Raw genomic sequence first — 16,941 nt, 5'->3', positions numbered from 1 at the left:
TAACTACGTAATGGAGAAATTAATTTAGTCTACAGGGTATTTCAAAGTTGAGAAAAATATAAGATTAATATAAGATTAAATAGACTGTGATATTATTTTTGCCCCTAGTTCGGGAACCACTGTATTGATGTGTCCATTAACTCCACATATACATATCCCAGCTTCCATTATCCTCCACAACAACAAATAAAATCTATAAATTAAATATTTAAATCCTTCAGCCCGTGAGTTGTGCTATAGTTTATAATGCTGGTCTGCAGAGTCAGTGCCTTTGTATTGTTATATCCTTCATGACAGTGTTCGCATATGAAAAGTGTTCCCTCCTATTCCTGTATACTGCTCTGAAGGAATTTCAAAGTACAGCAGGACACTTCAACAAGACAAGGACACACAAAAAGCACACAGGTGCGCTCACACGCATTTATGCACACAGACACACAAGAAGTGGGTGTCAACAGAGACGTGCCGATGAGGGCAGGGCTACAGCAGACAGAGAAGCAGAGGATGGACTGGTGAAGACGGTCAGTTGTTCTCAAACAGAGACAGGAGGTCGTCACTGCTGTTGTTGGGAAGGTCGGGGGGGCCCAGGTAGGACAGCAGCTCGTCCGGGTTGGTCAGCTCAGGAAGAAGCTTAACGACAGACAGAAAGAGAAATTCAATTAAACATCAAATTAAAAGTTTAAAAAAGTCTGGACATATAAAACAGTTTCACTACAGGAAGATATTGGAGGTCCGTATTTACCAAACGTGTGTGAAGAATAAGAACAACAAACTCCTCCTTACAGGGAAGTGTAAGATAAACCTTAAGATCACATGATTTATCACATGTATGCTCAGAAACCAATCAGAGAAAAGGATTTATCCTACACCTGCCCTATTGTTCAATCTTTAAAAATAACAAACTTGACTTTATGTTATGTGTTTTGTTATTGTATATATCCAGTAGCAATTAAAATGTGAAATTAATAATATTTTATAATAAAGAAATAAGAGAAAATCCAACAGGAGCAGGATACATTTGCAGACAATGATGATGCACAGAAAGTCAATTCAAAAGAGACAAAGGCTAAAACTAACCTATTCTGAATTATAAATATGGCTTAAGCTAACATACCAGTCTTATATTTTGTCCAGTCACACAGGATCTACTATGAACCAACTTACAGGTTCCACATTTCTGAAAATATGCTTATTTACTTTCTTGCGCTGATTTAGAGAATATCAATCAACCAGTGTCATGCCAGCAGCCAATTGGCTTAAACTGGAAACACCTGTAAAGCTCACTGATCGAAAATCGACACGGGGGGATTATGTGCTCACTTTTTCTTGGCTTGGAGTAGCTGTCAGGAAACCAGTGGATACTCCATGAAGTCACTGGTCCTGGTCAAAAAAAAATCTGGTACTACACAAGATATAATGTATTAATCAGAGAGCTTTAAAGGTGCTGCTAGGCAAATTTCTTTATACATTTGGACAGACCCAGGCTAGCTGCTGGCTGTCGCTTCATATTTACCATACGGACATGATGGTGGTTATCTTATCATCTTATCACTTTTTGCTGTCTCAGGAAGACAGCAAAAAGTGTATGTCTCAAAACGTCAAAATATTTCTACAGGAGACATCTGGAGCTCTCTTAAAAATGTTGAAAAGATGTAAGAAGTTTAATATTTAGGCTTTCTTCTTTACTTTTATCTCTTTTAGCAGTTTGATAGACCCGTGCCCTGGAGTTACAAACAGAGAGATTAAGTTACGTTCAAGTCCTTTAAAAGTTACATGCTCTTATATAGAACTGAACACGTGATCAACAGGTTTCCACTCACATCTAGTGTGTGATCGGCTCCCTCTCCTCCAGGTCCTCCCGGGCCTCCCAGACCGAAGGAGCCTTCATTCTGCAGCCGGGAATTCTGGGTATTAATGTTCCTCTGCGGCAGTGGACTGCTGGCGTCACCGTGACTCTGACTGCCGTGAACACCTGAACTGTGCTGCTGGAGGATGTTGTGGGCGTGTTCGAGTCGTCCAGAATGAGGCGTCTGACGGTGAGAGACCAGGAAGAGACACAAAGAGGAGAATCTTTATTTTATGGTAATAAAAATGGCAGTAAATTCACAGTGGGTAGTTTAACTCCATGCATTAGGTGTAATCCTTGTGGTCTTTTCTCAAGAGGCAGAACGCCAGAAGTGTGTGACAGTCAAGATGGACGGACACTTTTCTCTAAAGACCTTCAGCAGACAGTCGAGCAGCTGCAAGCGACAGGTGGTATGCGGTTTAGTGGCGAGGTATGTGAGCGAATATATTCTCAGTCGGTGCTGTCGAATTCAGGTCCAGTTAAAGGCTCTTAACTGAACTCACAAGCCAGAAGGAACAGACAGTCAGTGGTACTCACGCCTCACAAATATATAGCTTCACTTTAAAAAAAAAAAAGGCTCAATAACATTTTCAAAAAGTTTTACAAAAAAAAACAAAAAAACATGGATATTCTGAGATTAAAGTGGTAAATCTATAAGAAAAAAAACTCACAAATTTACAAGAACAAAATCTGAAGTCTCTGAGATTATAAAATGTGCGAGAAAAAAAACAGATATTCGATTAAAGTGGTAAATCTAGAAGAAAAAAAACCCCTAAAATTTACAAGAAAAAAAAAATCAAATTGTCTCTGAGATTATACAAGGTGCGAGAAAAAAACTGAGATATTCTGTGAGTTTAAAGTCACAAATTTTGAGAAAGAAAATAAAATATTACCGATTTGTGGTGTTATTAAACACAACTAAAGCAGGGTACGCAGATACTGATTAAACACTAAAAGCTACTTTAACCAACCAGCACTATGAGATAATCCTTCTGTTCAATAAAAAACTGGGAAGAACTGCAGACATTAATAAATGACTAAGATGTGACATATTCAAGTGGCTTTGTTGCAGTCCCTCATACCCGCCCCATATCTACCTCTTCTCTTTCGTCTTCATGACTCTTGTCTTGTGTTATTAATGACTGGGGAAAAAAAGAACTTGAAAAACACAATTTCAGATTTCTGCAGTGATCTGAGTGATTTTCTTCTAAAATTTACCACTTTAATCTCAAGTTTTAACTCGAAACATTACCTCCATCACCTGGCTGTCATTTATTTATTTGACGTCTACAATGGCAAAACATTTCCATTAGGACTGCAGCTAACGATGATTTTAGTACTCGAAGCTTCTCCAGATTGTTTCATCGATTCATTGATGCATCGTTTAAGAAGTACTTTCTCTTAGCAGCGGCGCCAGCGGATCAGCTGTATAAGTTAAGTCATTACTCTGACGTTACAACCAGGCGGATTGCTATTGCAGTAGGCGACATAAGTTTCGTTTTACGGTGGACGGGCTGTAACATTACAGAGTTGTTTTTTTTCTTTTGGCTTGAAATAATCCCATACTTTGGACACTTTCTTCTTCGTCCCTCGCCATTTTCTCTCTCTTCCTCCACCTCTAACTCTGGGTCTGTATGTGAAGGAATCTCACGCAGCAGCGGCTTCTGTCCACGCCTGAATACTCTGGTTGTCACTGACGTCCACTCAACCATTAAGGAACATGTCCTGAGTGAGCCGAACAGAAAAGACACCGAGCCTGATCCCCGTCACTGTGGCCTGAGGCGATGTCAAGAAAGAGACAGGGATGTATGGCTCCTTTGTGTTTGCTCATGCATGCATATTAGGGTACTTTAAAAAGGCGTCCAACCTGCTCAGACTGATAGGGGAGTGGAGGCGGCGGTCCGGAGGAAGCGTACTCTCCGAGCGTCGGGGTGCCAGGAGTGTTGGGGAAGTCTGTAAATCCTGTTTGGCTGGAGAATCCCTGGCTCCCTACAAGACCAAAAACAAAACAAACATTACTTCCAGTCAAACAGAAACAGGTCAGTGTAGACTTTTTCTTTTCTCTTGCATTATATTGACCAGAGCAGCAACTTTCATCTTCAGATCTGTTTAGTGAGGTCTTTGATATGTCCTTTTGTTATGTCTGGCTCGTTCTGTGCTTCTTTCTATCTGCTGTACTCAGGTTTCTCTTAATCTCAAAAGAGATGACCTGATTAAATAAAGGTTGTTTATATAAATGAGGGAATATCTTGTGGAGGAATGGCGTTCATCCCACCAACTGACCCTTCGCTAGGCCCCGCACCCCTTAGTTACTGTTGCTAAGTCCGACAAACTGCGCTGCCACTATTACTGCACTCCCCAGAGAAATATTGTCAAATTTGCCGACATTTTTCTGGATTTATTTCAGGTTTTGGAAAGAGAATAAATCGTACTTCTCCTTTCAACCTCTCTGGGCAGTGACCAACTATTTACAGGAACAGCGTTTGGCCATATCTTGGAAAAATACAGCCAAAAAAAGCTATAAAACGACTCTTTTTGCATTAGACTCAATGGAGCGTATCCATGAAAGTGTCGGACCTCAGTTAGAGCGAGTTCTATACTGAGCTGTGATTGGCCAGCTGTGTATTCAAGGCGTGGCTTAGCGAAGGGTCAATTGAGTTCCTCAGACTTGGCGAGGAGCCCTGAAGCTGCTCCGGAGGCTCGTGGTGGGATGACTCCATACTGAGACACTTTTCCTTTAATTTGTCACCCAGATAAAAACATTATCTACATATACACTTATCTACATATACACCTTAAAAGTTTGGTTTCAAATCCAAAGTTTTTCCTCTCTCCTATATTAAATATTGACAACTGAATAAACAATCATCAGTAACAATCTCCTTCAGAATTTATAACTACTATATAAACATTTAATAAATGTTTATAACACATATTTGAAAGCAGCTGTAAGGACATTTTTAGCTTATTAATGTACAATATTTCACAATTATAGCTTATCCTAGGAAGACATTTTATCTTTTACCCTATTTTCATATATTATCCACATGGGTGTTCGCAGGAGTAGGTTATAGTAGCATTTATAGTGCAAGTGTTTATATACTGCTTATAAATGCTAAACAGTGAGGACTTAAAAGGTAAGTGTTATAGTGGCCTGGAAACAGAAGCAAACAACCCCACAACTGTCATCAGATTCTGATTCACATATTGCTAAATCCTTTGTGAGGAATCAACCAACCAATCAACCAACTGAAATACAGTGGTGTGAAAAAGCGTTTGCCCCCTTCCTGATTTCTTATGTTTTTTCATGGTTTGTCAAAGCGAAATGTTTCAGATCTTCGCACAGCCATTGAAGAGGAGTGGACCAACTTTCCACAGACCGCAAACAGCAACCATATCAACTCAATGCAAAGGAGATGTGTTGGACTGTGTGAGGGAAATGGTGGTCACACCAGAAACTGACTGGTATCCGGACCCCCCCAATACAGTGAAACTTCACATTTTGGAGTGGCCTTTTATTGTGGCCAGCCTGAGGCCTTTTATTGTGGCCAGCCTGAGGCACACCTGTGCAATACCCATGGTGTCTGATCAGCATCTTGATATGCCACACCTGTGAGGTGGATGGATTATCTCGGCAAAGGTGAAGTGCTCACTAACACAGATTTTGACAGATTTGTGAACAATATTTGAGAGAAACAGGCCTTTTGTGTACATAGAGAAAGTCTTAGATCTTTGAGTTCAGCTCATGATGAATGGGGGGATTCGTTTATAATTTTGTTCATTGTCTAATAAAAGATTGATACTTGGCGTCCGTGTATCGATACAATATTGCCACGCAACATATCGCGATACTATGCTGTATCAATTTTTACCCCCACCCCTTCATTATCTTTTTAGAAGTGGAAAGTTTCTCAGCTGTAGTTTATGTGTTTATGTATTTAACTCCCTGACATGTTTCCCTCCTCAGTCTTGAATCTACCTGGCCTGTTGTAGTCCGGGGTGTTCCTGCCTCCTGTAGTCAGACTCTGGTAGGGGGACGACGCCGGGCCCAGGGCGGCGATCATTTCCATCACATTAGGCAGGACCATGTGACTCGGGCTGACTGTTCGGCAGCGTTTCAGGACCGGACCATCGGGCTCCTCCTTTATGTGCAGGTCTGGTTTGACCGGCACCGGCCTCCACCCGCACACTGGGTCTATGGTGATCTCCTCATATTCAGAACTGAGAGGAAAAAAGAAATACATTAATACACAAAAAAGTTACAAGACATCATATAGAGAAATAAATGATCCCACAAATTAAATCCACATATTATCACTTACTTCTGGATGTACACAAGTATCCCGAGCATGTACTGGTCCACCTCCAGCCCTTCTAGCAAAGCTGTTTTACTGCGAACAGGAACAAAGTGCGGGTTACATTTTATGCTGGTAACTCCTAATTGCAAAAATGAGACCTTGATGCAGAACATACTTGCACACGGGACATCGCCAGGTCCCTCTTTCACAATTAAGTTGCAAATAGGACTCCAGGTCGAAACACTACAAACAAACAAAGACATTTGTATGAGATAATTATACATATTACTGTATAATTACACGCATGTATGTACGTGTGTGCGCGCGTCTTTGAGACCCCACCTGTATGTGTCTACAGTCGTGGCCTCTGGCCGGCAGCTGGATTCGTCTGAATGTGATCGGGCATTTGAGAGAAACCTTGATGGCTGTCTGCTCTACGCCATCCTCTCCATTCAGACCTGGGGTCCCGGGGATGGTGCCGCTACTGAAATTTCTCTTTACTGAAAGAGACAAGACAATAAAAACAAATTAAGCACAATTTCTTTCATTCTGTTGCTCAGAACTTTTAATTAAACCTTTCAATTAACCTGGCAAGTTAGTTATTCTTATTTACAATCACAGTCTGACAAGAGGACATCGAATAAAGCTTCACTGCAGCAAACTGCTGTCCATGAAGACGTGAAGCTGCATGAAGTTACATGCTTACACCGTATGTCATCTAATGGTCGGCCGTTTCATATATTCTGTTTAACAGCCACGTATGAGCGAGACAACAGCTGAAACTGACATTACAGACAACAATAACCCCGCACTGATGCAGAAATTCATTTGATTATCATACTGCATTACTCAATATTGAAATAAATACAGAAACATTTTTAAGTAAAGCAGCCTAATTAATGTCTGTTATTGTTATTATCACAGCACGAGTGACGTGGAAATTTGAATAATTTTAAGATATGCTGCTATTGTCAAATCTAATGTGCTTCATCAGGATGACTGAATAAAATACTAATTTATTGATTAGACATGTTTTTGATATTTATTTTGGATAAATTGGTATGTTAATCGAATAGTAGGCAACATTTCTTTCTTTAGAATACACAAAATTAGTCGTTAGATAAATCGACTAATCAAAACAAAAATCGTTAGATTAATCAATTTGAAAAATAATCGTTACGTAAAAAGCCCAAAACAAAACACAAACAAACTTCACAACGGTGAAGACATATGATCAAAACAGGACCATGGTGGAAGCGGTATGGACCACAATTTAAAAAGTTATGAGTGAGTTAAAGAGATAAAACAGGCCATAAAGAGCTTTAAAAAGTTCAAACACATGGCACCAGTTTTTAAAGGAATTAGATTATAAAATATAAATAACTGCAGACATCTGAAATAATTTTCTTCTCTCAGAAGGGTTCTTAATTCAGAAACCTGGAGGAGGGAAACATCAGGTGGGAGGTGTAAACAAGCGCACCTTCATAGGAATTTACTTGTCATAAATTAAAGTAAAATTGTTGCAAGGACAAAAAAAACAAAAAAAAACAACCACCCCAAAACAAAAAGGTTGCAGGCATTTTAATGAGTCTGCTGTTGTGCACACACACTTTGGATATGGACAGTGGTGGAAAAAGTGTTCAGCTGTATTGCTAAAGTTTACACATGAAAAGAATTTGCTTTTTGAGATCTACTTAAATACTAAAATAAAAGTATTAATACCACAATTAAAAAATACATGCATTCAAAATCTTACTTAAGTAAAAGCTCATATTATAATGCACTTAAAAGTGTAAAAAGTACAACACATCACAATGCGGCCAAAATTAGCTCCGTCATTTTTACATTATTATATTATACTATTAGATTATTATTATTATTATTGACCAGTAATATGCAATCTAATATTGTAGCCGGCTGCAGTAGAGCTACTTTTATTAAATGTATATACAGCGTGGAGGCTTAATTAACTATATTTACATTTATTCATTTATCCAAAGCGACTTACAATTGCTACACATGTCAGAGGTCGCACGCTTCTGGAGCAACTATGGGTTAAGTGTCTTGCTCAGGGACACAATGGTGTATGTCTCACAGGGGGAATCGAACCTGGGTCTCCCACACCAAAGGCAAGCATCTTATCCACCACCACCCTGTAAATGTACTGTGTCAATTACAGTGTGTCAGCTTCTCAAGACCAAGAAACGTCTGTCTGTTGTTTCCCCTTCAGACTGCACAGCTGAGCAGGAAAGCTTATAACATTACAGTAGGCTACGTTTTATGGCTCTATGTAACTTAACATTAGCTCAATTTATAAGAAAGTAACTGGTACCTGTATTTTATTACTGCCTACCTGTCCAATGTTGAGAACATCAGGTACAAACTTAGGACTGATTCAATTATTTTCAGTTTTCAGATGAGTCTGAAAAAGTGGTTGTTAGGAAAAGAAAGGAAGGTGGTGACTGTGGAGGAGCCGAGGTTAGTAAAGCAAATAAGTGATGCAAACCAGTCCTTTTAAGCTAATGAGGAGATGTTTCTTTTTGGATTTTAATGTGCAAATGCACCTGAGAAGGGAGGAGGTATTTTTTTATATTACAAATCTAAAAGGTTGTAGTTCCTCCCCAGTAGGCTGATCTTTGGGTGTTGGTTATTTATTATCTGCTCTAGCTTTCCCAACTATTTATTCAGAGATATGGTGAAAATAATGGTCCAAGATGATGTGAAATTACATATTTGTCTCTCTAAAACGTGAACTTTTCTTGGGGGGAGGACCCCTAAACCCCTCACTCCCCCAGACCGTGACTACCACCATCAAAACATTCCTCTAAAGCTCACATGAAACTATGGGAAAACACTGAAATTTCAAGCTATTCTAATGTGCATCGCATGCTCATGGACACAAGAGCAATGCTGCTGACACATGTTGTGTTGGGGTTAGACAATAATTTTGCTTCACCTCCGCTGCTATAACTCAAGCAGCTACTGTTGTTTACCAAAATGCTTTCAAAGTAAATCTGGATTTGAACTCACTCTTTGTGATGCAGTGCTCGGCCGGCAGGAGTCTCTTCTTCATCAAACCCTGCAGGACAGACCTGACAGACGGCCGGTGGACCAACTGCAACACAAACAGGTGGGACTGCCGAGAGACAGGAGGGGAGGGGGACGCGTTTAGAAATGGGATTTGATCCGTTCACAGACATGTTGCAATAAGACAGGAAGGTCTACTTACACAACAGCAGGCTGTTACTGTGATCTGCACGGTGTTACGTCCTGGCTGACACACTTGCTTCAGATACAAGGGCTTGTGGGAGGTTTTGTTGTCCCCTCTTTCAATGCACAAAGGAGTCGCATTAACACTCACCTGATGCAGAAGAGAAAAAACAAGCAACAGCATTAAATGACAGGTACATTTTCTATTTTTTTATAGAATAGTTTTGGTGCTCTGTCACAGTGACATGAACAGCTGAATACAAAATCTGTATTAGAACATGAACTTTTAAACACACTGTTATCTTCAAACAGAAACACAATCAGTCCTAATGGCGACAAAATTAAAGAAAAGGCGGCAAATAAATGCCCAAAATAACCATATTTGACCCTCATCTCAAACAATAACCTCTAAAGAAAGGCTGTTAATGCTTACTTGTACAGAGGCAGGCCAGTTTGTGTTCATTTGTCTGTCCTCGTGGTGGTAACACTTAAACTGCAGCTCCAGATCAGGCCTGCAGGGGGCGATACACCATAAACCATCAGGGAGAGACTGGGTGGGGTTATCAAACATTCCTCATGTGTTTTTCCCCTCATCCGGTGTTTTTAAAATCACTCAGGAAGAGAAACAGAAGAAGAGGTGTGTTGCTCTAAATTCACACTGAAGCCACATATTATTATTACTGCAGATCTAATTATAAAGAAGGATTCAGCTGAAGTCTGAACTCTGCAGAGCCTCTCTGAAAAAGAATGAAACACAATTTTTATGGTAATCACCAAATTTTTATCCATTATTCATTATTACTTTCCCACCGCCATGGTTCATCAGGGAGTAGAAGTCAAATTTGGAGTTATGAAACTGGAGAAGATAAAATAAAGGCGGAGTGGAAACACATTTGTTTTAACTAATTTTACCAGGTTCTATTGTTTTTTTTACAATAGAAGTGGTTAATGAGAACTTATTTCTCGTTGTATTGTTATTGTTTTACATAAATTCAATCCAAAAGATCCCAGAGCGGTGCTTTGCCCGGTTATCACAGATATCAAGAACTATGGACTTTTCTCGCTTCTCAAATTATGTTTCCTCAATATTTCCAGCTGTTTAAAAAAAAATATCTATATTATATTAATATATATACACATATACATACATACATACACACACACACACACACACACACACATATACACACCCCTACCATGTTTTGGAAAACCCACTGAAACCATCTCTTATTATTGGTTAAATGTACTTTTAGGTTCAGTGTTACATTTGCAATAAAAGGAAAACCTGACTAACTTTTGAAAAAGGTCATCAACAGGGGGATTCCACAGCACAAGAACTCTTTGTTCAGAAGTAAAAAGTAATGACTTACCATTAACAGTAACAAGGAGCAATGCTTTCATCCACTTTTCATACAGTTACAACAGTAAAAGTAATCAGTGCAAACGTCATCAAAAACAATTTACCATGGAGAAACACACTCTAGAAAACCTTTAACTTTCCTTTCTTCACTCACTACACGTTAATCTTTTTTCACTTGTGAATGTTTGTTTCTCTCCTTCTGTCTGTCCTGCATGTCTGAGAAAGATAAATACAAAACACAAAAAGGAGATGAGAGTGTGTGAGTGGAAAGTCATTCTTCCTACCTCAACATGAGTGTTTTGTAGACGGAGTCTCTCAGCTGGAAGGCGTGGTTACTGACTGCCAGGTTGTGCTCCAGTCTGAACGGCTCTAACACGACGCCGTCTCGTACCGGGAAAGTCAGACGCAGGTCGTCGCTGGGGTTACCTTGAACGGAAAACAGAGGTGGCTTTAAGGCTGTTTCAATATGTATTTCATGCAACAACAGGTCACTGGCTGGAATTGAACCAGCTACCAAGAAATTTAGGAGGAAATCTAACTTCATTTCGACAGAAAGAACCAGAACCGATCTGAGGCCCAAATTATCCTGCAGTGTGGGGCGTTTAAAGACACTATTTTAATGACAAAAAAAATAAAAATCAAAGCAGTCAGTAAGAAACAACAAAATAGTAATTCAATAGAGTAAAATGCACAGAGTAACGGTTAAGCAGGAAACAATAAAAAGGGCTGGCAGCTCAGATAAACTGACTCCGACAGCCTGATTTCCTCCAGCAGGTCGTTCGATACGATTCAATAGTCGGGGAGATTGTTTCCTGTAGTGTGAAAGGAGCAGCGATGGAAAATTGGGTAGAAACCTGCAACAGCCAATGAGAGCGAGCTGACAGGGAGGCGTCACCGGCGTGCTGTGTATTTGTTCGCACTATAAAATGTATAAACCTGCCGATTCCCTCTTCTCAGCCTCGACTTAATCCACAGTTTGATTCTTTTGTTTTTCTGTGCAGAACACAGCGCACACAGTCTGCCTCCATGTTTGTTTCTGTCTGAAGTCACGTTTGATCACGAGAGTTTCCGTGAAACTCCACTCTGAAACCGTTTAGAACAAATGCCGTCTGTGTGTGGTCGTGTGTCTGGACTGAACCGTCTGGAGTGTTCGTTCTTAAGATTAAACTTTTAAAAAATGGTTCAATCTGGTGTCATTTTTAATAGCAGTTAAGATTTGAAAATCCTCTAGTGTGCAGCAGGCATCAAGTTTTGACTAGTAAAGCTGTCCTGTAATAAAAAATATAAATAACAAAAGAAGTTCCTGCTTCAGAGGAAATTACTTTCTAATGTTTCAGGAACTATCAAGCCAAGTGTGCAAACACAGACCTGGTTTTGGCTACAACACGGTATGACTTAATTCAGAAAATAAGGAAGTACTGGGCGTTACAAGCATCAATATAAGAGAGGCATCTGTTATTTGTTAATGTTATGTTGCCGAGAGAGGCATCTGAGAGAAGTACTGAGAGAGATATGAAGCTTTATTTACTGTTATTATGGTTGCATACTTAAGAAGAAGTAAATAATCATCAGTCAGCTCTACCTCGGATACAGGCACTGTGGAGGTTTCCGTCTCCTCCTCCACATTCAGATTTATCTACTCCTGGAGGACACTTTAAATACAAAGGGGCTTCGCTATCCCTTTCATCCAGCTGTTATTACTTTCCCCATTCACATCCGTACATCTAAAAAGTTCATTAGAAATCCGGTTGTGAGAAAAGTAATCTGCGCTCTTCAGGATTTATGTACCTGGTTTACATGACGTTTAAGAAAACAGACTACAGGAGAAGGCTGCTTGTAAACTGGCAGCGGTGACCTTTTTAGTTTAGTTGTGTCTCACCTGTAGGGGCCTGCTGGGTGATGATGTTGGGTTTGATGTCTGGTGGAAGGTAGGGTGGTTTTGTGTCCTGGCCCGGGGACAGGTAAGGAGGTACGGACGTCCCGGGTGTCATCGGAGGCGTGGGATTCCCGCCCATAGGTGAGCTTGGATATCCGGGCATCACTCCACCCCGACCTGGCTGAGAGACGAGGATGAGGACGAGTGTTTAGAACCTTGAATCTTCAAAGTATCTCAGTTCTCAAGTCCATCATCTTACAGAATATTTCCCAGTAATGAACTGGACGGAGTGCAAACTGAAAAGTGAAGCCAGCAGGCGGCGACTCCACTGGCTGCCAGAAGAAGTCCGATTTTATTGTAGTTTATGGTAAAATGTTGCTACTTGTCAGCTGATTTATTCCCTCAGTAAACACTTTCCTAATGAGTTTATGGTCTCAGTCGTTAGTTTCAAGTCTTCTTCAACACAGCATGATGTTCATTTAGTAAATTATAGTCCCATTTAGAGGAAAATAGACCAGAAAGCAGGAGATGCTTTAGGGCGGGACTACATTTGTTAAAGTCGACATCATGTGACCTGTCAATCAGGACAGAGACAACTTGTATCCGCTGCGCTGTGCACATTTAACCAGCTGAGAACTTTTGGTTTTTGTATCAGAGCTTTGACCGTTTTCACGGGGCGTTATCAGTTTATGAAGGTTAATTGTGACATTTTGGTCGCCTAAAATTGTCTTGTTCAGCATTCGGATGTACCTAAAGACACTCTAAGAGTCTGCTGGTCCTCTTCAGTACATTTTGTTGTAAGCCATGTTTTTCACTAGCCAAAATTAGCATCCTGGTTAATATCATATCTAACGACTACTATTACAAATGCACCTCGCTAACCAAGCTGGCTAGCTTCACCCTCTCGTCCAAAAATGGCCACTTCTAGGTCCACAAAATTAAAATGGCGACCAAACCTTCAAAGTTGAGGCTTCAAAACTGCAGTCTACAAACTAATGTGTGACGTCACGGTGGCTACGCTTACTTCTTTTATTCAGTCCATGTGTGCACATGACTTACCCCGTTCACTGCAGCCTGTGTGAAGGCGTTGTATCCTCCTGCTCCTGCAGATGGCAGGCTGCCCTGGCCGTTAAATGGTTCTGACTGGAAAAGACAGACAGGAAACATGACGATCAGCTAATTATCCATCTATCTGGACCCAAAAGTCTCAAAGAAATTAGAAACAAATACAAGATTAAATCTTCGTGTTTGATGATGTGATTTTGCCAAATTGTTTTTTTGTTTTTTTATGAAACATCACCAAATCATTTGGAAATACTGATGCAACTAAAGATTATTTTCATTATTGATTAAACTGCAAGAAAAACAATTTTTTTCTCCACTAAATCAATTTATTGTTTGGTCTATAAAATGGCAAAAAAAATGGCAAGAAACAAGCCTCAACTTTCTTGTTTTTTTCTGGATCAAAAGCCTGAAGTCTAAAAAATATGAAGTTCACAATGATATAAAACGGAGAAAGAGAAAATACTCTGAAGAGGAACAAAAACGAGCTAAATATTTGTTGTTAATTGATTATTAAAATCCTTGCTAATTAATTTCAATTAATCAGCTCTTAGTTCCCCTCTCATTCTTCGATTATTCAATTCCATTAAAATGTTCTGAAAACATAGAAACAAACAAAATAATGTTTCCAGCATCAGTCAGGCTTTATTCTGTAAAGTCAAGGAAGTGCAACTGATTACCTTGTAATACTGTGGAGGATTGGGCTGACCAGCTCCAGGGGGGAACTGTGCAGGGTTGTGTGATCCAGAAGAGTACTGTCCCATGAGGGGCACCCGACTGGAGGGGTAAGAGGGTGAGGGGGCACATCGCTGCTGTGGACCAGCCGGGTACTGCAGAGGCTGGCTAGGGTACCCGGACATCCCACCAGAGCTGTACTGCTGCACGGGAAAACCCTGGAAAATAAAAATAATAATTCACAGACAGGAAGTGAAATAGAAGCAAAACAGAAGCCCAGCTGAAGGAACAGGTTACATTACAGTGCAAACAGAAGATTGCACATCACATCTGTGTAACACCCCCCCAAAACACTGACTCACCTAATCTCTTTGACAAATGCACAGTGTCACTAGATGTTGCACCTCTAGTCTAAACTGTGAACAGCATGTGAGAGTGACACTAGTTTCATGTGTTATTAAACTAGAAGGAAGTTGAATGTGACGGCACGTAATCACTGTCAACATCAGATAAAGGTGCGGTCAGATTTTTTTAATACAGTACACATCTTTCTGTCAAATTTAGGGAATACTTCCTCAAGGAGTTTGTACGCAGCCCTGGCTCTGTGAATTACGTTTACGTCACATTTATTCATTTAGCTGACGCTTTTATCCAAAGCAATTGCTATATATGTGAGAGGTTGAACGCCTCTGGAGGAACTAGGGGTTAAGTGTCTTGCTCAGGGACACAATGGTGTCTCACAGTGGATTCAAACCCAGGTCTCTCACACCAAAGTCACGCGTCATATCCACTGCGCCATCACCACCATAAATGGGAAACAAAGTGGCCCGGACCGAGCAACAAAACACTATTCCAGCTGTTCCAGCCAGGATTTGTGTGTCACTAACGGTAAATGATTTGCCCACGGACATTCAGCTCACTTGCTAGTTCACCAAGACGTGCTGCTGTTGTGATGTTAGCTACAGCAGCAGGAGAGTTGTGAGTATCTCTGTCTGGAGCTGCTGTGCTGCTCTGGGACCGTCTTGTCCTCTCTGCATGTTAGCGTCATGTTAGCGTCATGTTAGCGTCATGTTAGCGTCATGTTAGCGTCGCAGCATCAACTGTAGCGACAGTTTGCTAACTCACAACAAAGCAGTTCTTTTGGACTAACAAGACCAAACCCCTTCCACTGGTCACCAGGACATAAAAACTGTATAGAATCACCAGTAAAATCTGATAAAAATCACCGAAAAAGGTTTAATGATTTTGCACAAAAATAAGGTTTAAGAAGTGTTTTTCCCGCACCAGTTATAGTTTTACTACTACGCATGTGCGGTAGTAGGGATGCATGCAAGTCAGACTCTCACATCAGTGGAACCACACGATTGGCTGAAATTCCCGCCTCAGCTGTTAAAACCAGACGATTGGCTTTCTAGCTCGAGGGGCGGGGATAATCGCCATCTTTGGCATACAGGCTTTCCCTACAGCGTTGTACTGGGGATTCGTGAAGTTGCGTAAAGCGTCTTTGCCCACAACTTAGCGAATGTTAGCTATATTATACTTTTTGATCTCTCCAGAATCGCTTACCCCACCTTCAAGCTACTATTTATTTTCTTAATTAATTGTTGGGTCTAAAAATGTCCGACAGCCCAAGTTTCAGACGTTTTGTATGTCCGACTGCCAACATTCATTTTATAAAATTTTATAAGACAGAGAAAAGAAGCAAATCCTCACACTTGAGAAGCTGGAACCACATAATTTTTTGCCTTTCTGCTTGAAAAATAAAACAAACTACGAGTTAATTATCAAAATAACCGTCTATTTCTTTTCTGTCTGTTGACTAATCAATTTATAACTTATTGTTTTAGCTCCATAAAAATCTAGTAATTACTTATTTAATAGAACCGCATGTTGACTTTAAGATGTAAACTTGTACAGGAAAAATTTAGTAAAATATTTACATTTTTATAATTAACCACAACATTTATATATTTATTTTTATTGTCATAAATATGAGCAGTGTGTTTGCGGTCACTCGAGGAAACCACACCAGTGCTGGGGAATAATCTAATGTTGGTGACCTCACTGACCTCTGAATGAAAAGGCCGTTTGAGCCCTTGCTGTCCCCCTGGATACCCTCCGTGCTGGGGCATCTTCTGAGTCTGGGCAGGGTGGGCAGGATACAAGCCTCCGGTGGAAGGTGGAGGTCCGGCCCTGGAAGAGACCATCCCTGGGGGGCCGCGGGGGCCCGAGTGAGACAGGAACTGGGTGCTGTAAGAGGAAGCTCCACCCATCTGGGAGGGAAAGGGAAGTACGTCAGCAGGGGTAAAAACAAAGTACACTGGGGTATTTAACAAAGTGCAGAGAGTACAACGGGGCTGGCAGAGTGCCAATGGTCTGTCAGAGAAGGAAAGGTTAGAGAAACACTGTTAATGACTGTAAGAAAAAGCAACCAAGGGTCTGGACTTATCAAGCAGCTCAGAAGCTCTCCTTGCAGTAACTTTCAGCAAAGTTTAACTGTGATTTTTCAGTAAGCTTGTCACGAGTAAGACTACCCATCATTCATTGCACTTCCAGTTCCCCCATCTCGCTGTCAATGGCTTTTCTGAATGTGTTTTTGTTTAGATAAGTTCTG

General features: G+C 40.5%; 1 protein-coding gene across 6 annotated transcripts in view; it reads right to left on the bottom strand.

Annotated features, from left to right (window-relative positions):
• Positions 1-398: 398 nt before the first annotated feature.
• zmiz2 (zinc finger, MIZ-type containing 2) overlaps positions 399-16,941 on the bottom strand; it is a 35,365-nt gene continuing 18,822 nt past the window's right edge. For 4 of the 6 annotated variants that reach the window (XM_038733639.1, XM_038733637.1, XM_038733640.1 and 1 more), the window contains exons 6-20: positions 16,397-16,600; positions 14,333-14,545; positions 13,650-13,733; positions 12,594-12,771; positions 10,999-11,140; positions 9,788-9,866; positions 9,374-9,505; positions 9,175-9,280; positions 6,487-6,644; positions 6,320-6,387; positions 6,169-6,237; positions 5,826-6,067; positions 3,714-3,835; positions 1,821-2,030; positions 399-630 (exon numbers count right to left, since the gene is read on the bottom strand). In XM_038733639.1, coding sequence (XP_038589567.1) covers positions 523-630; positions 1,821-2,030; positions 3,714-3,835; positions 5,826-6,067; positions 6,169-6,237; positions 6,320-6,387; positions 6,487-6,644; positions 9,175-9,280; positions 9,374-9,505; positions 9,788-9,866; positions 10,999-11,140; positions 12,594-12,771; positions 13,650-13,733; positions 14,333-14,545; positions 16,397-16,600 — 2,115 coding nt within the window. In that variant the 3' untranslated portion in view covers positions 399-522. Of the gene's footprint in view, positions 631-1,320; positions 1,403-1,820; positions 2,031-3,713; positions 3,836-5,825; positions 6,068-6,168; positions 6,238-6,319; positions 6,388-6,486; positions 6,645-9,174; positions 9,281-9,373; positions 9,506-9,787; positions 9,867-10,998; positions 11,141-12,593; positions 12,772-13,649; positions 13,734-14,332; positions 14,546-16,396; positions 16,601-16,941 lie in introns of all 6 variants that reach the window. The other 2 variants (XR_005446767.1, XR_005446768.1) reach the window with 2 other exon arrangements.

The sequence above is a fragment of the Micropterus salmoides genome, unplaced genomic scaffold (assembly GCF_014851395.1).
Source record: "Micropterus salmoides isolate LMB-PRFRI ecotype aquatic unplaced genomic scaffold, ASM1485139v1 Ms_hic_scaffold_20, whole genome shotgun sequence".
NCBI classification, from domain to species: domain Eukaryota; kingdom Metazoa; phylum Chordata; class Actinopteri; order Centrarchiformes; family Centrarchidae; genus Micropterus; species Micropterus salmoides.
This window is presented reverse-complemented; position numbering and strand designations above follow the sequence as displayed.